General features: G+C 37.5%; 1 protein-coding gene across 20 annotated transcripts in view; it reads right to left on the bottom strand.

The window, feature by feature from the left end:
• camk2g2 (calcium/calmodulin-dependent protein kinase (CaM kinase) II gamma 2) overlaps window positions 1-25,066 on the bottom strand; it is a 74,655-nt gene extending 49,589 nt beyond the window's left edge. For 8 of the 20 annotated variants that reach the window (XM_067421177.1, XM_067421173.1, XM_067421176.1 and 5 more), the window contains exons 1-2: window positions 24,832-25,065; window positions 17,511-17,605 (exon numbers count right to left, since the gene is read on the bottom strand). In XM_067421177.1, coding sequence (XP_067277278.1) covers window positions 17,511-17,605; window positions 24,832-24,896 — 160 coding nt within the window. In that variant the 5' untranslated portion in view covers window positions 24,897-25,065. Of the gene's footprint in view, window positions 1-17,510; window positions 17,606-24,831 lie in introns of all 20 variants that reach the window. The other 12 variants (XM_067421188.1, XM_067421184.1, XM_067421190.1 and 9 more) reach the window with 3 other exon arrangements.

Below are 25,066 nucleotides of genomic sequence, written 5' to 3'. Positions count from 1 at the left end.
AGGAGTTTGAATCGCCGACAGGTCCAGATATTTAACATGCCAAATATCTCACAGGCGTTGGCGAGTCTCTCTCTCTGAACGTGTCTTTGATCATTCACATACGTGATTGTCACTCACATGCACGAACACCAATTTTCCTATGATTTTGGGCATTTCTAAACTATTTTGAAAAACCTGTCGGCGAGTCAAAATTGGGCCTAAAATCAGGCAGTGTGAACTCGGCATTAGGAAACAGTAGCAATAGAGTGTTTCCTCTGTAAACAAAGCAGAGCTGTGCTTATAAATAGGCATTATATAGAGGTAAGAGGAAACGATACTGCCATCAAAACTTTTCTGAAGACAGTCTGTTCCACCCCCAATTCAATACAGATTATTTTCTTCCAATATTTCAGGTGCTGTACCTGGTACAGAATTTGCAATCCTGGCGTTTCAGTGTTTTCCGCTCTGCGTTTGTCTTCAGTGTGTTTACATACTGTAATACATACAAGTAATATTTCCACACAAATGACATTTTGGGAAATTATTGCAATGCAGTTTTGCCCCAGTCTGGTATAGAGATGGGCTAAAAAAGCGTCTGTCTCCGTTTTTCTGTCAATTTTCATTCATGTTGTTCATTCAAACTTGCATGACTTAACTTTCATAGAAAATTAGAGACATTTTGAAGAATGTTCACACTACTCACTACACACTACTAAACATTTGTACATATGCGACTTATGTACTATAATAAAGTAATGTCATGCAGGATCATAAAGAGATAGTTCACCCGTGTTAGAACAACATGAGGGTGAGTAATACTTTTTGGGAGAAAGGACTCTTTTAAATGCAATAGAGGGAGAGAGACCAAATCAGAACTGCTCACTTTGCATGTCTGGCCTTGCTTCGGGGATGACATAAGTAATGCCATATAAATACACAGACAGAACAGGCAATTCTTTTAAACTCAATCAGTTAGGCAGGGAGTCTTTCACCTGCAGCACATAAATAAAGCACTGGGGGGAACAGCATCAGTAAAAAGCTGAAACTTCTCAGAATAAAAGAAAAGGACAGACTCACTACTAACTTGGCATGACATGAGCGAAGCTAAGAGAACCAAGCCTGCTGCTGGCGTCTTCTCTCAACTCTGCAGGTCTGCTATGGATTACGCTCACTCAGTGTATATCAGCTGTGTGATTAAGGTCTCGTGTTGTGGAAAGGCAGAATTGTCAACTTCAGGTTAAGGTCGAAGGATGACCACCCCTGAGATGATTAAAGTCCTGAGCAAAACAAGTTTGCTAGCTTTCCAAGCATTCAGAGGCACATCTAATTCTTTCACTCAGGATGGTTGACTAGCTGTCCATCAACTGACCATTTGATCAGTGAGGTCCTAGTTTATCTAATTTTTTATTATGTTTGAGCTTTAATGTTTAGAGTGCTTTAAGTAAAGAAAAAAACTGACAACATGTTATACTTTAGCATGCTGTTAGACTGCCAGCATGATAAACGCTCTCAGAGAAGTTGCGTCTCTGAATCCATCCCCTTTAAAGCAATGCCGCTACAGCCATTAAAGCACTGTTTGACAAACAGATACACCTCCTTCTACAATAAATGGCAATTAGTGTCTGACTTCAAATCCACTGCTGAGAACAAAGTTCCCGTTATCATGTATAATCTGAAGGTCTATGTTTTTTGGGAAAACCAATGTCAAATGATGATAGTTTTGTACACATCTACAAACCAGATTCCAAAAAAGTTGGGACACTGTACAAATTGTGAATAAAAACAGAATACAATGATTTGGAAGTTTCAAATTTGAATATTTTATACAGAATACAACATAGATAACATAACAAATGTTTAAAATGAGAAAATGTATATTTTTTTAAGGAAATAATTTGATTTTAAATTTCATGGCATCAAAAAGTTAGGACAAGGCCATGTTTTCCACTGTGTGGCATCCCCTCTTCTTTTTATAACAGTCTGCAAATGTCTAGGGACTGAGGAGACTAGTTGCTCAAGTTTAGGAAAAGGAATGTTTAATACAGTTTATAGTTGCTCAACTGTCTTAGGTCTTCTTTGCTGCATCTTCCTCTTTATGATGCGCCAAATGTTGCCTATGGTGAAAGATCTGGACTGCAGGCTGGCCATTTCAGTACCCGGATCCTTCTTCTACGCATCCATGATGTTGTAATTGATGCAGTATGTGGTCTGGCATTGACATGTTGGAAAATGCAAGGTCTTCCCTGAATGAGATGACGTTTGGATAGGAGCATTTGTTGTTCTAGAACTTGGATACACCTTTCAGGATTGATGGTGCCTTTCCAGATGTGTAAGCTGCCCAGGCCACACGCACTCATGGAACCCCATACCATGAGATATGCACGCTTCTGACCGAGCGCTGATAACAACTTGGGTTGTCCATGTCCTCTTTAGTCCGGATGACATGGCGTCCCAGTTTTCCAAAAAAACGTCTGTTTTTCGTCTGACCACAGAACAATTTTCCACTTTGCCACAGTCTATTTTAAATGAGCTTTGGCCCAGAGAAAATGTCTGCGCTTCTGGATCATGTTTAGATATGGCTTCTTTTTTGAGCTGTACTGTTTTAGCCGGCAATGGTGAATGGCACAGTGGATTGTGTTCACCAACAATGTTTTCTGGAAGTATTCCTGAAGAATTTTTGGCAGTCATTTATCCTATAGCTGTTTATAAGTGGCATTTAATTAATTTCACCATGGTAAATGCACAGAGGATAAAGGTAAACACTACCTAGCTCGGAGGAAACATCTAGGCAAGTATCACCCTTTAGTGCAAGAGCTGTGCCTTAACTCACTAAATTTCTTTGAAGCTCCATTTTTCTTATTTTAGTCTCTGTATGATTCTAAAGAAATATCATACAGATTGGGGTTTTCAGAAACCACAAGGAAGAGCTCTCCAATGCTGCCGTGTACGGTCATAAAGAAATTTCCGTGCGACTGCCACTAGGGGACTGGAAAGGCGGCTTAAGGGCCCGAAGATCATGGGCATGCAGTGGTTTTCTGGCCTTGACCCTTACACACAGAGATTGTTCCAGATTCTCTGAATCTTTGAATGATATTATGGCATTACAATATTGGCATTATATTTAAAAATGTCTCACTTTCAACATTTGATATGTTATCTATATTCGTGGGAATCAACCTACATTAGCTGACATTAAGCTAGTACTGGATAATATATTTACTGACATTTTCCTTACATTTACTTGCCATGAGCATAAAAGTCAGCAAAAGCTACTAAAGCAACTAAAGCCCCACCCCTTTCTTACAAATCGACTGCATTCTCACATTCAGATCCAATCAACAACAGACAGAACCAAGGATACATCACAATGCAGAAGAAAAGATCTATCGCTACATCACGACTTCACCCTCTTAGAAAAAAAAAAATCAACAATTCAGACAACCACACGACTATCAATTATGACTGCTCTTGCACATCCCTGATGCTCATTCAAGTGGTTTCGGTTCAAAACTCTTTCCTCTGATTGCTTTCAAAGTTCAATTGCATACTTTTGTGGAGAGGCATGGAATGAGAGTAGTCCAACCAACCACCAACAGCATTGTCACCGCCACCACACACTCACTCTGCCATCAATCCACCCACTGAAAAATAAAAAAAACCTTTCTTGACTACAAGATAACATTCAGACTTTTAGGAAGGGTGTGTATGTGTGCTTTGTGCACTTTTATTGAGACGCTATGAAAAAGGTAAACATTTAACAAAGGACAGTAAACCTGTCAACCAGAAGGGCCCGACTGATGAATTTCCAGACAACGCTCACAAATGTGTCTAACCTCTGCACTAAAACTATGCCAACCTCTATCAAAAAAAAAAAAAAAAAGGGGGGGGGGGGGGGTGGCAATGGAATTCTGTGGAATCCCATTGCCACAGAAATCACATCAAAGGCTCTTGGCAGTTATTTCCTCATTAGGAAACGGAGTTAAAAATCCAAAACATCTACACACTGGCTAACGGAAACAATGTTTACAATGTATGCTAACTCACAGGCCCTCAGCTCAACTCTTTCTAGGAAGAAAGGATAAGCATAGCTGCTCTGTGTAAAGTGGAGGGTGTCTGGCTTTGTACGCTGTCATGCTTCTTGTGTGTAAGTGTGAGCTTAAGCCGCGCGTCTGCCCCTGCACCAGACCATCTGCTGATCCAGGGTGTCACTACATCTCTCTCCCCGATCCAACAGGGATTATTCTGTTACGTGCTTTAGACGCCTGCAGATTCCCAGCAGTTAAAACAAAGCAGGTAGGACAAATCCCTATGACCACTGCATGACAGCGTGAGAGAATAGAGACTGACCTTGTTGTGAATTCACTGCCCTCTCAATTCTGTCAGGATCAAGTGTTTACTGACTGGTTCAAAATTAAATTAACCTACTGTAGGTTTGGTGTAGCCCATTACATACACATAATTTCAGCATGAAAAAGCTAAATTAATTAATGTTTTTGAAGGGTACATAACATACCCAGTTTCTGCCAATAGAGTAGTATTGCATCCTTCATATCTCAGAAGAGTCTTTAGTTTTATCAGATCTATAAAAGACAGATATGCTGTAATGATTCTTTCTGAAAACAGCCAAACTCTGAGTGAAAGAGTCACGAATGCACACACACATACACAAAATACATCATGGCATTATCCCTGGATAAATTCATTATATGTTCATGTTGTTTACATTATAAAGAACAACTCATGACTGGAAACAAACAAACAAACAAACAAACAAACAAACAAACTCGCAGAACTACATTGCTGCTTCAGAAAAACAAACTGCATCCACTGTTTCCTTAATGCTGGGTTATCTGGAAAGCTGAACAAGGTTATTTTTCCCTCACAACCAAAAACACACTTCTATAGTGACATTGTTGATTTTGTGGTTTAAAACAAAACGACAGTGCTGCCAACGGCTTCTGTAACCCAAAATTCACTCTGGTTGATGTACACACGCTCACCCGGGAGAAGTGCCCAAACAAGGAATTCAAATCCTAAAGGAGTGTATTTGGCACAGAAATACTCCATCATATGTCCAACTCAATTCTTTTTTGTGGCTATGTTTAGCATGAGAATCCAACTCTTTAACAGTGTAAATAAGTCAGAATGCATGAAGTAGCATTAGAATCCTACTTTAAGAGAGGATAAAAAATGGCCAAAATGACAACACTAATGATACAAACACTTGAGTATAAGGTCACTACTTGTGGCCCGTCTGTCTTATGTTGCCTCCAGAATAGCTTTTTTAGGACTACAGCAAAAATGTAAACAAAGAGAGACAAGTTTAAACCAGTGGTTCTCAACCTTTTAGACCCAAAGGCTAAGTAAATGTAAATATAAGTAAATGTAAATTAATTTTAACAAAATAAAAAGTAATATATGCAAATTAATTAACAACTATTCATTTTCTTTCCAGAAGTTAAGAACTAAAATACAATAGTTACTGGGGGAAAAATGAATCTTAAATGTCAATAACAGTCTGCTAGCTTGTAACGTTAAATACAAGAGCATATAATCCTTAAAATATTATCTAAAATCTAACTCTAAACACTGTTCCCATATTTGCTAAATACAAAAAAAAAAAAACATTCCTGTTAATACCAACTTGCTTTAGCCTTTTTTGTTAATAGTGTGTTGTAGAATATAAGAATTCTGTCCATGAAATGTTTTAATGCTTAATAGATCATTCTCAGCTCAATGAAGACTGCCAGGTCAAAAACTCTTTCTGCTCTCCTAGCTTGGGGATAGTGACTCTAGAATGAAATATGAATAAATTATTTAGGGCCTTGCAAACAACGAGTCAGCCACCTGAATAATGGTGTTCATCTGTGTCAATGTTTGTACAGTATGCCACATGGTCTTATGCATATCATAGAATACATTATGTCCTTACAAAATACAGAGCGTCACTCATTGGTTTGAAATGCACAGAGCCTGCGGAGTAAATAGCATGACAGACCTGTGTTCTGGTCATGTGGAAGAGGAAGGTGATCTTTTGTGTTGATATTGTGCAATAAAAGTGGTTCATTACTTGTCGGAGTAGGAGCAGCGTATATTATGAAGTTAATCTATCATCTTAAAAATCCCTAATGCTGGATCCCAACCACTTAAATGAAAATCTTTTCAAACTATTGTTCAGTTGCCATCAAAATCCCTTGAAATGTTATGAAAATCAGCAAGAGTCACAATTTAGGTTTATAGAGGTGCTGCTATTATTTAAGCGCATCCGCTGAACTAAAACTATAAACAAACTTGTAACATTCATGGATTGCATCCAGGAATATCAACTTAAGGTTAATTGAAGTTTGTTGAGTCCATAGTTTGAAGTATTTTAATTCCCAACTAACTGAATACTAACTATAGTAACTTGTTGTAATTGTAAAAGTTCTGCTTTTATGAAAACATGCACTGCACAGCAGGCTTTCCTTATTTGAGCAAGATATACTACTCAAACTCTACGGTAGTGAAATGATGGCTTCCATATGCTCTCAATTGCAAAACAATATAAGCTGCCTGCCTTATTATTTTCTACAAAACTAATATACCGGTAATATAATAAATCAGCAGCATATCGGCCATCACTAAGATTTGAATCTCTTTCAGCAAACCATGACAGCTAAAAAAAAAAAAGTGTAATCATTTTGTTATTAACAATCCAAAACTAGATACACAATTGATCTGGCTGTTCAACTGCTGGCGCTATGATCACTAGAAAATGTGTTCACCCCTCAGTATGTTAAATGAGCTAAAGCTAAACTTCTTCTGCCAAAAACAACTTGAGATCTCCACAGATCCAAGAACATTACTTATAACCTATTCATGTGGTAAGCGAGTCAAGTAAACATTTGGACATTGATGAACTCAACACTGGTAATCGGAAATCCTGTTTAATTAAGGTTGCAAGTGATACTGTGCAAATGAGAAACGTCACACGTTCTAACTTGCGAGACAATTTAAGGCAGCTTTTCTTTCAAACACCCCCTTTTTCTAAGCAATTATAATTAAGTATTGGCTACAAGTTCATCTAAGGTTACAGGAAACAAGGTGACATTATCAGAGTAGAACTTAGGCCATCTACATGGGTGTGAAAGGAGATTGGTGCATAAATTGACTACATTGAATTGAGGTGAGTGTCATGCCATGGTAATCAGATACCAGTACAGAGTTCCATAAGAAGCAAAGACAGCAGGGGCAGTCATTGACCATGAAAACTTGTTTTTCACCCAAGAGTCTGTTACACACTATACAGTCCAACAGTCTGGGACAGCTAGTGAAAAGAAGGGTTTGAGCAATTTTAAATAGCCGATATTGATATTTAAAATGCGGGGTGGCTAGGTTGATATAATCTCATTATACATTACCTTGCTACTGTTCTTCAGTAAAGTTTTTTCATTGTTAAAAGAACTTAATACTTTTTCAGCAAGGATACATAAATTAATCCAAAAATGCCATTTATAAGGTTACAACAGATTTCCATTTCAAACAAATTCTGTGAAATGTTACTATATGAATCACATTTTCCACAAAACTATTAAACAGCACATCTGCTTTAAACATTGATAATAATAATAATAGGAAATGTTACTTGAGCAGCAAATCAGCTTATGAGAATGATTCCTGTAGGATCATGTGACACTGAAGACTGGAGGAATGATGCTGAAAATTCAGCTGTGCCATCACAGGAATAAATGGCATTTTATTCAAATATAAAACAGTTATTTTAGTTGTATTTGTTGATTTAAAAAAAAGAGAGACGTCATAAAAATAAATTAAAAAAACATAAAACTTTTGAATGGTAGTTTAAACAATAGTCAAGTGGACATGGTTGACTATTATGCAGATTATCTAAACATAAATGGCCAGATATCTGCTGATAATATAAAAAAAGGCTAAATACCAGAAAATTAATCAGTCTATTCCTAGTCAATGTGGTTGCATTTTGTGGAATATTCCTAAAAGGGTTACTTCAGTGATTTAGCATTAAGCTTTGTATTTAAACTGGGTCATTAATGTAGCAGAAATTAGAAATTTCTTTTGAAGTTGGTGCCTTCTAGACTGTGAAAAGACAGAAAATGTATTTTTGTTTCATGGGGATAAAAGACAACAATTCCCAGAATGCACCCCTACGGGGGCCACTGCCAAAGCCACTGCTACTGTCTCAATGGATCACTTGCCAGTCGTGGCACCACTCCTAACGTTGTTCATTTAGTTCAGTTAGAGAACAAACACTACAATTAAAAACTGAACGTGTCTGTTCAGTATAATGTGAGTGAGCCGAGTGAGTGTCACAGCACAAACGCAGCAGGAGTCAGATTGCACTCATCACAGGAGCTGAGGTAAGCGCGGCCACGGCATACATTCATAGCGTCTGTCCATGTCTGGCACATTTTCAGTTCATTCCTTTTGAAGCTTAACTTACATAGGAATTAATTTGAAAAGTTTAAACTTTAATTGAATCCCCGCAGCTGCCCGAGCCGAGTCCTGTGAGTGCGATCCCACCCCCCCATTGGCGGGTTGAAAACATGCGGCAATAGCTCCAACTAATGGATGTAGTTTTTAGCCTCTGGTCAAAAATTACGCAAAACGACGATATTTACATCAGAGTTTTTTTTCTTCCAGAATTCAAATACTTAAATCTCTCGTCTCATGGGGATTTGAGGGGTTGAAGTACGTTTATTCGAATATACTACCGGATATCTACTGATTCAAAGCTTAATGTTAAATCACTGAAGTAAACCTTAAAAGTTATACATAGGTTTTCATTACAAATGTTATCCATGTAACTCACATGTGTCAAACTCCACTCCTGGAGGGCCACTGTCATGTAGCATTGCTCCACCCAGCTCCAAAACGTTTCTAGTAATCTGAAGACCTTGATTAGCTGGTTCAAGTGTGTTTAAATATGGTTGGAGCTAAACTCTGCAGTTTGACACCCATGATGTAACCGAAAAGCTTATCTTAGTATTTGTTTTTTCCTTGTTTTAGATGAACGTAAAATCTGAATATAGTGTTATCCAGCATGATTTGAGAATGATCCCTCACGAAATCATATACAAACCCAACACAAGCACGCACATTTATCTTACAAGTACATAAAAATCTTACGAGAACACAACCATCTCTCCTTCCCTTTCACACCTCTGGCCTGGTACTTACACAGATCATAAACATGCAAACAATTGTGTCTTTCCTTTAAATGTGCCCCAATACACATCATCAGCCACTCTCTTTCTGTTGTGCACATACACCATTTGGCTGGGGTTCATTAAAAATTCACAGTTTGTCCCATTAAAGATTCACCACAACAGTGCTGTTACGATTATCAGGCCTCTGCCAGTCGCCCTCCAGCGAGCAGCGAGGAAGCATTCCAGGGCCCTGATAATACGGCAAGGCCGCGATGCTGCAGCTGATCTGAGGGAGGTCAGAGAGAGTGAGAGAGATGTGGAGAGGCAGAAAGTAGTGAAGGTCTCAGCCTCTTTTTCCATTTAGAGCTACGGCAGGCTGTGCGACTCAATTATTCAGCAGTGTTTCACGCACCTCCTGACATCACCACTGCATGCTCACGATGCCTGCGTCTCAGCCACAGGCTCCATGCTGCCCTTGATCACACCACTGACCACCGTCTCACACACACACACACACACTCACACGCAAGCACGATACCATTAGTATGTTCAGCTAAACCACGCATGGCCACAGAACTGTATAGGAATACTGTTACATCTGAAGACTTCAACAGGAGTACTAACAATATGCATTAACTTGATTATTATCTTTGTATCGTTTTTATTATTTTAGAAATGTTTAGTGATTTTTATTATTATTTCATAAATAGATAGAATTTAATGGGGACATATCCTGAAAATCTGACTTTTTCTGTGTTTAAGTGCTATAATCAGATCCTCTGAGCATCTACCAGAAAACGTGAAAAAGGACAGTAACTTCGGTTTGGTAAGCCTTTTTTTGCAAGCATGTGAAAAAACGAGCCACTCGGATTTCTCTTCCCTTCTGACGTAGGAAGGGGATCTATTATAATATTACCGCCCCTTAATCTGCACGTTTCCACACACGGCGCTGACAGACTGTTCAGTATTAGTGTAGTTTCCGCCTTCAGCCACAGTACACTGTCCGCCATTTTCTCCACGCTTGAGCAGCTTTAGCGACAACAATCTTGTGAGCAATGCAGTTGCGTTGCCTGAATGAGGGACAATTCAGAGCAGGTTTTGCCAAAAGGTTAAAGCTCAAGGAGGATGGATCAGTACCAACTGTTCGTGATCCGGCTAAACAGCGATACTGGTCACAGAAGTAATCAAAGGGAGAGTGCTTTTTTTTTTTTTTTTTTTTTTACAAATATACAGTTTACCAGTTTTTTTTAAAGCACCCCCTGAAAAGGCATACAGACCATATATATTTGTTTATATATGTTTACCGCATATATTTGTTTACTGTTAGTTGTAACGTGTTTTTTGTGTTATTCGCTGTGTATGCTTAAGATGCAAGGGAGAGGGTGTGTTAATGCGCACTTCTTGTACTATGTTTTATTCAGCTCCTAGAGTGATTTTCTGGAGTGAAAACACACGCTTCATCTTTTGTGTGATGAACAATAAACTTCATAAAATTCAGTAAAGTTTTGGCATTCATTCGGACAGGGACCACTATAACATGCTTGTAGGCCTACTAATAGTGGATAAAAGCATGACAACAAATGTTAAAACTAGGGGTGTAACGATATATTGTTAAACAATATATTGTTATTAAAATGCGCAGATATGTATCATTGGTGGAAGCGATATGATTCGTGATATACAGTTTTATCCAAGGCTTGCTGTAGTCGGCCTATTTATAAGGTATAACTCACCCAAACACAAATTTACAAATGTAAACTCTGTCATCATGTACTCACAATCATGTTGGTTTTTCGTTTAACTTCCAAACACATATTAGACTTGGACTTGGTTATTCTTTGTGAAACCTGAGAGATTTCTGTGCCTCCATTTAAAGTCTATCATATCCAAAATTAAAAGATCCGAAAAAATGTCATAAAGGCATCGTAAAAAATAACTAATCGAGTGTCTAGTCCAAATCCAAGTCTTCTGAAGAGAGACATGAACGATGGTTTATGATTAACAGATTTACAGCGACGCACATAGTAAACACAGACGTTCAGATGATTGTATGACGCGCAAAAACAACTAGTAAAGTAAATGCAGAATTAAACTTCTTGGATGAGCTAAACATTTGCAGTCAGAAAGAGAGCAATTTGACAAGCTCTGTTGACAGATTGCATTGATCATCTGAAGTGCACATGCTGCCGGAATGGCGCTCCTCAAAGTCAAAACGCAAACACCATTTTAAAAGCGCCACGAACTGGCTTTTAAAAAAAAAATTATACTGTTGTCTAAGGTCAACTAGACGTTTGTGTTGTTTTTACATTCAAAAACATCATAACTAATAAATTATAGTCTATTTTCTACATTGGTTTTGAGGCTCTCTCCTGAACGCTGGCTTTTGGTTTTTGTTCAAAACATTTTAGATGTTTTATTCTTATATGTATAGTGCAGTAATAGCGGGACAGGCAGGACGCTATGAGCACCGGGAGAGATGCTGCCTGCATTGAAAGAGGGATAGAGTAAAGCCTGAGGGGAGTTTCAGTGACATTATTACATTAAACAACTATATATAATGTTGAGTATAATGATGAAATGGGGGGATATTTGTGGGTCCTAATAATAATAACACTAATAAAAAAGTAAAAAACAACAACTCTTCTTTATGTTTACTTAAAATATGCATATCGTATCGGGAGTTTAGTATCGTGACATATTGAATCGTGACATGAGTGTATCGTTACACCCCTAGTTAAAAAACGCAATTAAACTAAACTATACCTGTTCTATCTCCATGCAGCATCTATTCTCTGGTCTGTAGGCATTATTGTCAGAATCCTCTTTGAAGTGAACACCGTTAGTTTCTGACATGTTCTATTGCTGTTGTTGCACTAGCTCGCTAAGAATACGTCCTCTACTTGAAAAAACAGGCCATTCGCTCATTTACATTTAAAGGGACATACACAAAACTGTGTTATTGCCAGATTGCCATATTTTACCTCCAAAAAAGTAGCAATTTTAACAGGCTATAAAACAAAACATGAGTGTTTTGAGCTAAAACTTCACATACACACTCTGGGATCATCAGAGACTTTTTTTTACATCTTGTAAAAAGGGGCATAATGTGTCCCCTTTAAGTTAATTTAATATTACTAGTAGTTTATTTGCATTATTTGGGATTTATTATTATTTATAAAAAAAAATAATAATCTGTAGCTACCTTCCATTTCATTGTGAATTTAGTGTATTATGTTTTTGCAGCAATTAATTTGTGGCATAAAATAAATTAACTTTAGAAATTAATGTTGATTTATACTTAAAACATTAAATATGGATTAGCGCATGTGAAAATGAACATTAACCTTAATAATATTAAATGCTGTAAAAGTATTGTGCATTGTTAGTTCATGACCCTTTAACAGTTTCACAGCAAAAGTAAAAGACGGGGTATGAGATCAGAGTAACAAGGAACAAGTTCACGTCATTTGTGCTTAGTTGGCGTGCTCTACATTTACATAATATTTACCTTTACATTTCATTGGATTAATCTGAATTTTATGCAAAACATGTACTAAAGAAACTGAAGGCACCATCACATTGAAATAAATTCAATATAATACGTAACTGAAATAAAAATCTTAAACTACGCAATGAAAAATACGACTATTTCAATAAGAATCTGACAAGCCATTTGGAGCACTACCATTAAATAACAACCATTAATTGGCACTCTTAATATACAAGCGTGTACTGCACTCTATACACTATAAGATATCAACAACATTGGACTGAATAATTGCAGACTGCCCTGGCCTTTGCAAGATGACTCAGAGATGATAATAGCTTATACGTGTCCGTTAACAGGTTGGTATGTCAAGAGATCTCGCTGGGCTTTGATTAAGGCCAAGGGAATGGGGAGATTTCGTGGGAGGGGGCTTTGGCACTTGTGTGGGCTCCAGTGAATGAATAGCGCGGTTGCTTTTTAATACAGCGCCAGCCAACATGATGAAGAGTTTGAATAAAAACAGTTGCCAGGTTCCTTGAAAGGAAGCCAAGAGAGTTGCCAAACTATGCTGATCTAATTATCTGTTTCTTTTTGTCCAAGGATCTTTTAAATAAATCTGTTGTTTGTCGGCCATCCATGGGGACCGTAGCATACACAAGCGCATATGCACACAATGAATTACAACAGAACAGGATCTGTTGTAATTCAGCTTGAAGGTCTCTACAGACAGAACAATCATTTATTCAGCTCTGGCCATGTGTCCACTCACACATTTTCACCTGAAACAGCAACAAAGGCCAAAGGGAACTGATTTTACACAAGACCATGGTTATGGTGACTGTAACCCCCCACCCCACCCACAGATTGTGTTTTTGCATTAATTTTCCATCGTTTTTTAATGTAAACCTGCCAGACCTATGGGTTTGACCGTTGCTCTCGCGTCTTTTGCAGCATCTAGACTCTAGTGCATGGCATTCTAAAAATGCAGTGCTCAAGTTGGATGTCTATATATCGTAACAGAAATGCAACAAAATGCTTCAGGAAAAAAGCAAAGATGATAAATGAATGACAAGGAAGCACCAAAAATGAACATACATTACACAATAATAAAATACAAGCAAGAGTTTGTTGTATGTTTGTCTGGAGCTGCTTTGCTGTTGGCAGCTATGTCATTCAAAACCAGTGTTACTCACGTATGGAGCAGAAACAATGCAAACTCTGCGTCTGTTGGAAAGCTTTTCTAATATTAACACGGGTCCTAAAGCCCTTTCCCTTTACTTTCGAGTGATATTCTTATTGTAATGTCGCTCAGTCATCTCTTTTTCAACAGTCTTTCTTCAAATCTCCCTCTGGCTCGTTTTCTCTCCTCCACCATTGTACACCCACTAATAGTGTTTGGCTACACGTTTAATTTTGTGTCCCCTTGAAGCTTCCTCGCTCTTCATTCCTTGAGAACATAGAAGCAAGGAAGTGAGGAAGCATCAATTTGAGTATTGAGAAGCACCCTTGGTGTCTGTTTTCTCTCTCTCGTATACTTTTTCTTTTTGTGCTCTATTTCTTGTTGCCACTCCTCCTATCACTCAACATGTTTGTACCACCTGGAGTCAATTCCCAGCTCGTCAATGCTGGCTGCTCTGATTGGCTCTGTTGAGAAGTGCTGGAGTTTAAAAGACCTGCAATACCGTCATTTGGAGAGACTAAGGATATTTCCTCCACACAGATCTCCTGTCACCAGATCCAATAGATATGATCACTTCCACTATACACTTCAACTAACAATTAAGAGCATGTTAGTGGCTCGCATTAATATTGAAATCTGTTGTAGATAGCTTGTAATGAAATGTATTTTTGGTAGGGAGGTGGATGCCAATTTTGTTTGAGTACACCTGTTTTTTCCTGTTTATTAGAGATGGAGAAATGAAACCTCTTAAGGCTTTGAAACTTCTCTTTGATTGCTTTGGGAAAAGATATAAATGTCGAAAACCATGCCATCAAGTGGCAGGTCAAATTTACAGCAGCCATAAACCCCGAGTGCGCAGCTCCTTGTTTTATCTATTAAAGCCTTGATCACGCACACGTTTCTCTGAAATCATTATGTGCTCCGGCACGGAGCTTCATGAAAAATTTCGCTGCATACACGATACAAGCTTTGAAGCTTCAGTGTCATATGTAACATACTGTTTAGTAAGGAAAGTTATGTACTTTATTGCTCTCTTTAAGAAAATCTGATGCTGCAGAAATGGGATAAACTAATGTGTTTTTGAACTTTGTTAATTTAAAACATGATCAAAACCATAATCTAATTTGATGACAATTTCAAAAAAGTGAGCAAGAGTTGTCAAAATAACAAATCCTATTGGTGCAACCTTAATAAAAATGCATGTTGTGTGAATGACCCCTAACAAATCATAAAAAAGCCTCATTTTGGCACTTTTTCCCCCTGTATTTCGGTATGTATGAAAAGTTCACACAAAGTTAACGCAATTACTTCGTTATCATGATCAATCTTTGCTGCCACCTGAGTAATCTTGCCCATGCCTAGCTGACAATCCATAGGAGTAATTTAATTAAAATCCATTTCATTTCATTCAAACCTAGACAGCCCAACCTGATACCATTAGAAGACAGCTACACAAAGTGTCTGTTCCCCGAAATAGATCTGCTGCTTTTGTTTGCGATGCAGGTGAAACAGTGGCTGGGGCTCATATATCCCTACCACCTTCACCAACAGCATAATTAGCACTGATGACACTGACAGTGATTGGTGACTCAACTGAGATACAGAAAGAATGAATGAAAACATTTGCATTAACAGGTTCACTGCATTAGCTGTTACACTTTTGAAAGCACAGCACAGAGCCATTCAAAGTGAGACAAATTACCAATATTGTTCAGTCTGAGACTAATTTCATTATATCCCTGTGCTTCCTGTTAAGCATTTGTGGTAGATTAATGAATAAATTAGCATTTGCTCGAAGTACAATCAGACAGCAGTGTCTGCCACTCAAAAAAAGAAAGAAGAATCAGTCATAAGTGGCCATTTGCATAAAATATTTAGACTAGCTTTGAAAGTTAGTTCTCTATTTTTTCTTTAAGACTGGCCCAAGCTGCTTAAAGTAAGGTACATAAAAAGGTAGATTGGTAGATTTTGAATTGGGAAAAGTACAAACCCTTTGTTAACTGCTAGCTGGTCTAACTAGCTAGTTCTTAAGACACACTATTACCATAACCCAAGTTTCCATCCACTTTTTGCTATCGACAAAGTGAATATGCGTTGAAAAAAAGTTTGAGAAATTTGCTGTCAAGTATGTTTCCATCCAATTGGCATTTTACTGATAAGATGGTGTGTGAAATGACGTTTTGTTATTTCCCTAAGAAATCTGCCCTTAAATAATTTTCATAGTTTTGAGTCTATCGCAAATTATATCATATCTTTCGCATTCCAAATATTTGTAAAATGCAGAGAGCCATGAGAAAGTTGAAATTCGCCAGTTTACTGCTGACTATTTTCACGAACAATAGGCTGATTACTTAATTAGGAAATATTAATCAGAAGATCATGGCGAATTGGGACAGCTTGTCTGACAGGACTGCATGTAACTGCCTGTATGTGACGAAGCCCATGGGTTTGTACACAGGGCAGCGCATTTGTCGAGTATGCAAAATTTTTGGATCCATAAAATGATTTGTCCAGTAAAATGTTCGGTCATGTAGCAACTATATGCCTTGAACATGCAGTCAAGCCAGTCATGGTTTGACGTGGCTGAGGACACATGCATTTAGATCATTAAAACCTAGTCATTCATTCTGGTTTCAGAGTTCAATAACATCAAATAGCTGCTAATTTATTCTTTTTCAGAGACAGGTAAACTTTTTATTTGTAAAGGCCTATATTTAACTTTTTGAAATGGCCTATAGACCTGCTGTCTTAATTCTAAAATTTGTTTAGAGCTTTTTAGATTCAACCTACTTTATTTCCCTAAATGATATTGCATACATGTTTTTTACCTTTCTTATTGTCAGTATTTGAAACTCCAATCGCCTTCCTTCATTTGACAGACGCCCATTTTTAGTTTTGATGAGCTGCAGAGATTTAAGGCGCTATTTTCCTTATCCATTTTGAAACAAAAACTTTATATTATATAATATTAAATTGTATACATAAAATAATTTATTAACAAATGTCATGTTTTTTGTACTTGGTTATAAAAACTATTTTGATTACTTGATTAAGGAGTTTTCAGAAACCAGTGTAACTTTTATTAGATTGTAAAAATAAAACAGACAAAAATCACAAATTAAGGATGAATGATGTTTAAGACGTAACATGTATTATTCTTATCAAGAGTAATAAAATAATTTACTATAAAACTTAATAATATGAATATATAATAGATTTAATGTGAGTTGAACTACAGCGAATGGGAGCAATGCCTCAAACGTGGACACTGTAGGCTATAGGCAAATTCTGTCAAAAAGTTTTACCAGACTAGTTTTTTCGTGACATATGAAGTATCGACATAGAATTTATTTGATAAAGTTAAACGGAACAAGATTGGGTCAACGTTTTCCAAAAATGATCAATAATTGGCATTTCCATCAGCTATATCGGTAAACATTTTGATGTGCTAAAACTTTTTCTGCAAAAAAGTCCTTAGATTGAAACCTGGCTATAGTGGCTTAGTTTATGAAACTAGCCCCAGGTGTGACTGTGCTAAATCATAAATAATGTATAGCTAGTTAGATTCAAGAGAAAAAAACCCTAGTTACTTCAAGAATGATGGTGTATTAACACAAATCGTGTTAATATTCTAAAAAGACATTAAGGCAGATCAAAATGCATGGGCCCACCTAACAGGTCAGCAAAAGCAAAACCTTACCTCTTGCTGACAACTTTTTTGTGTTGATGATCTTAGCAGCATATTCCTGGCCGGTTGATTTCTTTACACATCGCCGAACAACAGAGAAGGCTCCCCTGTTTAAAAGAAGCACAGCACAATATTAATGCTAAAAATGAAGCTAACAGTACCTGCCCACTTTTGCAACAGCCTTGGACACAAAGTATTTTTTTCCCATAGGTTTTTTTTAAAGTGAAAACTTCAAATGCAAAGCCCTCTAAGTCCGTCTGTAATTTTTCTTTTAAAATTAAAATTGTTAATCTAATTAACAGTGACAGTGAAAATAAGGCAAAGATAAACATAAGAATACAACAAGACAAAGATACAAGGCTGTGTACTTAACGTCTTTAATGAAAGAAAGAAAGATGTAAAAATAAAACTACAGGTTTAAAGAGGCTGATAATGTGAAAACATATTTCAGGTTTATTGCAAAATATGCATATAATGCACACAAATATTTTAAGTAGTTTGAGAGTATTTGTAGTGCTTCATGAGAGAACCGCACAGGATCTAAAGTGTTCTTTGGTGTGATTTGCTTGTTTTGATTCTCTGATTAGTTGAGATTTATTTGCATTATCATGCATAATGTAGTTTTTCACTAGGAGTTCCGCTTTTAAACTGTTAAAAATGGTGGTCTGGTCGCTTCAACAAAAGCATTTACATTGCTTAAAAACCTTGTAGCTCACAGAATGTCTTGTCTTAGAGGTTTATAAGCAGAGGTGGACAAAGTACAAAACTCTATTACTTGTCTAAAAGTAAAAGTACTACTGGTCAAATATTACTCCGTTACAAGTGAAAGTTGTAAAAACAGATTTTTACTCAAGTAAAAGTACAGAAGTATTTGTTTTCAAATCTACTTAAGTATAAAAGTAAATTTCCTTTTTTTTATGCCAATGCATTATTTTATTATTGTTGTATAAATGTACACTGACATGACATACTACACAATGACATACTACCATACGACTAACTTAAACTAATTTAAATACTTGTATATAAGTTACAAAGCTCTTTACAAAGCTGCTGTCACTTTAAGGCCGAATGCACGGATCCAATACACATCTGATATTCTCCCAACTTTACCACTCTCTTTCTCCCAGACGTTTATATTTTTAATATTTTATAAGACATGCACCAAGTGTATGCCAACTAAACTATTCTTGATTTGTTTTTAAAAACTGAAACATACTTTCAAAGTATGGCTATGGGTACTAGTACACTTGTGCCTAAGAACTGTCTTCTTCCATTTTGCTATGAACTGATCAGTGTTCAAAAAAAGTTGGGGAAATGTATATGACTATAAGAGTGATTCCTGATAGACTGTCAGCAACAACAACAACAACAACAACAACAAAAAAACCTTTTAAAGATGGAAAAAATCATCCATCAACTTTCAGAGCTGCAACAGAAACGACTTTCAACCTAGATAGAAATGTAGTGGAGTAAAAAGTACGATATTTGTCTTTCAAATGTAGTGAAGTAAAAGTCATAAGTTTCCAGAAAAAAATAATACTCCAGTAAAGTACAGATACTCAAAAAGTGTACTTAAGTACAGTACTCAAGTAAATGTACTTAGTTACTGTCCACCTCTGTTTATAAGTTATCTTGCAAAATCAATTCCCCTATCGAGAATTGAACAATTCTCTTTCCAGGATCCCACTGTTGCACTCTATTGGACAGAACATCAGGAAAAAGAATGTGACAACATTTGGCTGGCACTTATGTCAGTATTAAATGTGCTACTTTCCTTACTTGTGTTTGCTTTTAAATGTGGGTCTTTCCTGTAGCTCAATGAGTAGAGTATGGCGCTAGCAATGCCAAGGTCATGGGTTCGATTCCCAGGGAAAGCAAGAATTGACAAAAATGTAAAATGTGTACCTTGAATGCAATGTATGGATAAAAGCGTCTGCCAAATGCATAAATGTAAATGTACTTAAAACAGGTCATTGAATGTTTAATGAATATTCTTTCAAATTATTCCTTAGAGACCAATGACTGTCCAATGAGGAAAACTGTAGCCGCATGTGATGCCTGCATAAGATAATTGAAGCTGCTGTTAATGATTTTTGCACAAAACCTACTTGCAAAAATTCCATCTATGCTCATAGCCAACTATTGTGAGCGGTGACGTGACTGGTAGCAAAGCAAACAGGGAAAATATGAGTCCATTTCTGGCTTTTAAGAGCTTTTTGAAAATGATTCGGGCACTGGTAAAACATCTACAACACCATACTGAAATATTTACAATTGAAATGTTGGCTGAAATGTACTCATACCACACAGTAACTTTTGAATGGAGAAAGATGCTTTTTGGCAGCAGAATGGTGTAGGTTTGGCATCTAACAGCAGGGGCTAAATTAATCATGCTAACCAGATAAACCCTAACCCATTATGATGCTTTCACACTGACAGCGTTTAAATCTTGGGATGCTGTGGAGTCGCTGTATGTTAGTTTCTATTAAGCTCTCTTCAGCTTAGTCGCTTTGATAACAGTTCCTGTCAGCCATAATGTGGAAATCGCTGTCAGTGTGAACACTCCTTTAAGCTGCGTTCACACATCCAGCAACACAATCCCACTCATTTCAATAGAGAGCTGGCGATTTCCGGCAACACGAATGACAGTGACCGTCAGCGACAGGATGTAGGCATGTCCAGTGACGCAACAGTGTAAATTAACTTTTTATACAGATGAAGAGTACATTTTGGGAGTGACAACAAATAAGAGAGGAGCACACATAACACATCACTACACCCTGTGTATTGGAGTGTCAAGGCAGGATGAAGGCGAAACTCATTTTAGTGGTCAGCAAGTTTCCTGTATTTTATGATATGTCTTGGTGTACATACAGTGGTATGTGTCATGCTGAGCCTGAATGGATAAACAGCCGCAATGGCAAAGAACACTCGCTGTTTCTTGTTCATCTTTAATATTAAAGGGTTAGTTCACCCAAAAATGTAAATTATGTCATTAATGACTCACCCTAATGTTGTTCCACACCCGTAAGACCTCCGTTCATCTTCGGAACACAGTTTAAGATATTTTAGATTTAGTCCGAAAGCATTTTTGTTCCTTCGAACGGTTATGAATCAGCGTATTGATTCAGAATTTGGATCACCAATGTCATGTGATTTCAGCAGTTTGACACATTTGATCCGAATCATCACTACGTTTGCTGATTCATAGCCGATTAAATCTTTGTTTGCGGATTGAAAACAAACACTATAGAGAAGACAATTCTGAATAATGTCGTAGTTTTTGTTATTTTTGGACAAAAATGTATTTTCGATGCTTCAAGAGATTCTAACTAACCCACAGATGTCACATATGGACTACTTTGATGATGTTTTCATTACCTTTCTGGACATGGACAGTATAGTGTGCCTACACTTTCATTGGAAGAACAGAAAAGCTCTCGGACTAAATATAAAATATCTTAAACTGTGTTCCGAAGTTTCTTTACGGGTGTGGAAAGACATTAGGGTGAGTCATTAATGACATAATTTACATTTTTGGGTGAACTCACCCTTTGGTGGTGGTTGAGATTCCCCCTTCTAAGTAAAGCGCTTATAGTGCATAGAAAGCGCTATATAAATATAACAAATTTTAATTAAGCATTTTATGTACTAATTCCTTCGAAAATGTTTGCTTGTAGCGGCAAGAAAACCAATTTGTGGTCTGCAACATGGAGTAACATCCGTGAATGCCATGAATACAAACATTACTAGGCAAACAGTAGAGGGAACGCCCACAAGCGAGTCAGCGACCTCACCGCCAGCCACTAGTAACATGCAGCGAAACTTGTAGTGTGAGTGAAGCTTTAGGTTGGATAAAAAGGTAGCTCAGGCCTAAACTGACACCACTGGCACAGAGCCGCCTCCAACTTGTCTGATTGGCTAGCATGTACAGGCATGTAAATTATTGTTTTTCTGTTTAGAGAATCATATGTGATTCCTCAGAACACCCATTACAGTGATATCTATCAGGCATAAGGATCTAATGCACGGTATAAGGAAAAAAAACAGCAGCTTTATTAACATGGTTATGTGCCACAACAGCAAGAATTGCATGTCAAATGCTAATTAGCACATTTCACACACAAAACAGCAATAAGGCAATTACTATAGTAACACAAAGCAATTTGTATGCTACATAAACAACCCTCTACAATGCGACTAAATATTCACTCTAATGAATGGCAGTGAAACAATGACGTTGTTAAACTGACGTTGGTAGTTCATATGATAATGACAACATGGCAGACGTAGTACCAAAGTCCCTTTAAGACAAGTCATTTCACTAGTCGGCCATCTTTGAAATGACTCTCAGGCATGCAAGTGCAGCTCCCATCTCTTTGAATGGGAAAATTACCCAAAACTGTTCGCCAAGCTTATACGATTAAATTTTATGTTTGAAATCACCAATGAAATCTGACAACTAGTGATGCTACGTCCTGTGTCGAGGGTTCGGAGAGCATGTCGAGAAATCCCCCAAGCTTTCAGTGAAGCATGTATCGAGGCTTGTATCGTTTAGACCTACGACGTTAATGATGACGTCCGAGGTCTCACTTCAGTCTGACTGGTTCAGGAAGCGGTTTGAATCTTGTTTGAATTTCAAGCCAATACATTCATTACACAGTTGTTATACAATCATTATATACCACCAGAAAATACACATTCATATAAATAGATTAGTCTGTGTGGAAATTTATTTTTTTCTTCCCCGTTATATTTAAGCCTTAACTGACGCAAAATATAGTACATCACAGATCACACTGTGAGCATATGAAGTCTTGAGAAATCGTTTTGTGAACCATTTGGCTGAAAAGCTTCAATGCTTAATTAAGGCTTCATCTCACCACCACTACTGACAACAACTGTCTGATACATTTTGTTTCTAAACACGCAAAACATGACAAAAAATATTTTTCATTCAATATTTAATGCCACAATCGTAATATAATGCCATAGATCTAAATGAAAAACAACACTTTTCACGATTAGTTAACCACGTGAGCAGTAATAGTAAAAATGCACTAAAAGAGAGAGTAATTCTTAGCTATTTCAAATGAAAAGACGCTAACCAATCACAGCAATGGGCGTTTAGACTGAAGTCTCACAACAGACACCTTCCTTCAAACAGAGTAGAGGGCTAAAATCAGAGTAGGTAAAATCCCTTTTATTTATAAATGATGACAATTTTTTATGTAAAAACATTCTAACATTATAAGTGCACCCCAGGAAACATAAAACAATAAAACACAGTTTATGATCGGATAATCGGATTGCAGCAAGTCTTTGGTAGTACGCCCGGATTACATTCATACTATAGAACTATTTTTTTTTTAGCAGTTAAAGGGTTAGTTCACCCAAAAAATGAAAATGTTGTCATTAATTACTTAACCTCATGTCGTTCGACACCCATAAGACCCCCGTCTCCGGAACACAAATGTTTTTTGCTGGAATCTGATGGTTCAGACAGGCCTTCATTGATACCAATGACATTTCCCTTAAAAGGCACTGAAGACGTTTTTAAAAGTCCCTCTCACTACAGTGGTTCTACAATAATTTTTTGAAGCAACGAGAATAGTTTTTGTGCGCAAAAAACCAACAACTAAATAACGACTTATATAGTGATGGGCCGATTTCAAAACAAAGTTTCAAACTGTTATAGATCAGTGTACCGATTCATGATTCGGATCGCCAAAGTCGATTTTAGCAGTTTCACATGAAATCCGAATCATGAATCGATACGCTGATTCATAACCGTTCTACGCTTTCTTTTTAAAATCGGCCCATCACTATACAAGTCATTTAGGTTTTGCGCACAAAAACTATTCTCGTCGCTTCATAAAATTATTGTAGTCACTGTAGTGAGATGGACTTTTAACGATGTCTTTAGTGCTTGAAAGAGAGTGTCGAAGAAAGCCTTTCTGAGCCATCGGATTTCAACAAAAATATGTTCATTTGATGAACGGAGGTCTTACGGGTGTCGAACAACATGAGGGTGAGTAATTAATGACAGACTTTTGGGTGAAATAACCCTTTAAGTAATTTGGCTACTTGATCTAAATAAGTACTTACTCAAGAGAGTATCGCTTTCAGATGCCGCCAATAGGTTTTTGAATCAAGAACTCAAGACGCAGATTTACTTCTTTCATTCCATGCTGATGCTTTTGGTTGCAGGTAAACAAATGATATTACACACACAAAAAATGTGGGAACGCTGAATAATTTCCACAGGTCAGTTCTTTCTAACACTTTAACTTTATTAATAGGTTTTAAAAAATATATTCAGCAGGTCTTTGTCATGTTATAAAACGTTTCAAAAGTTAGTAAAAAAAGAGAAAAAGTTAAAGCTTTTATTAAAGCCAACGCTGTTTTTATGTGTTGATAAATCTGTCATAGGCTACAAACAAATCCTAAACATTTTCCAGTTTCCTATGTTTTATTTGTAGGCTAATAGCCTATCTCTGATTCTCTGCTATTCGACTATTAAAGTAATTAGCATGAGTTGCTGATTATAGAACCGCTCAAATCGATTCAATGCAGTTCGCGAAGAATACAGGCCGGTTTTGTATACAGGTTCAACCGGTTCATTAAAACGATCCTACTCCACAGACAGAATATTTCACGAATTGGACAAAGCTAATTCACTTCCTTCATTCTCGCGTTGATGTTTTTGGCGGCTGGACAACAAACGTAGCCGACCGCCCAATGACTCTGCGATATATGACGCCCAAAACAGCAGTATTTTCCGTAAATATCGTTACACAAGTCTGCAGCAAACCGTATTATCACCCTGCGCGGCAGCAGGCATCAGTGATATCTGATCAATGCTACTGAATGCTGTAAAAGTTTAGGTGTGTAGTGCATTCAAATCACGGACACGGATCACAAAGCCTATCACCTCAGACTGAAGGATTTCCTTTTCTAACGAATGCCGTTCGCATGTCGATAAAGTGTCGATAAAGTATTGCATCTTGCATCAAGACGACACGCAGGCTCCGAAAGCACCCTGTGGCGCGCGAGCACGGTGTTAGGAAACGCATCTAAAGATAAACAAAGAAACCAGCTTTGTGAACGCAGAAGCTTAATAATCACACCGAATTGCTCAAATTGACTCAATCAAGCTTTCCGTTAGCAGGCTGCGCTGGCTTTTAACATGCAAAACCGATACGCCTCTGTGTTTGAAGGCTGCTGTCAACACACTGAACTAGACACAGGCAACACGATGAGACACAATGCAGTGAGTGAAGAGAGAGTGTGTGTAACGCGTCACATATGCAGCGGTGCGGTCGCTTACTTTCCGAGCTCTTCGTACAGCTGATATTCGTCTGTAAACCTGGTGGAGGTTACAATTGTAGCCATGTTGCGCTTTACGAGGATATCGCCTCTCTGGTGTCTCCGGGACCGCCTCGCTCAGGTTTCGGGAGATCTCTCGCTCACTCAAAGGGAGGGAGGGAGAGAGAGAGAGGAGGTGGGGGAGAAGGAAGAGAGATGTGCTGGTAAGTGGCGTGTGTGTTAGTGGAGGTGGAGAG

This window comes from Pseudorasbora parva, chromosome 17 (genome assembly GCF_024679245.1).
Source record: "Pseudorasbora parva isolate DD20220531a chromosome 17, ASM2467924v1, whole genome shotgun sequence".
Lineage (NCBI taxonomy): Eukaryota > Metazoa > Chordata > Actinopteri > Cypriniformes > Gobionidae > Pseudorasbora > Pseudorasbora parva.
Note: the sequence above shows the minus strand (reverse complement) of the source record. Positions and strands in the feature narration are given on the sequence as shown.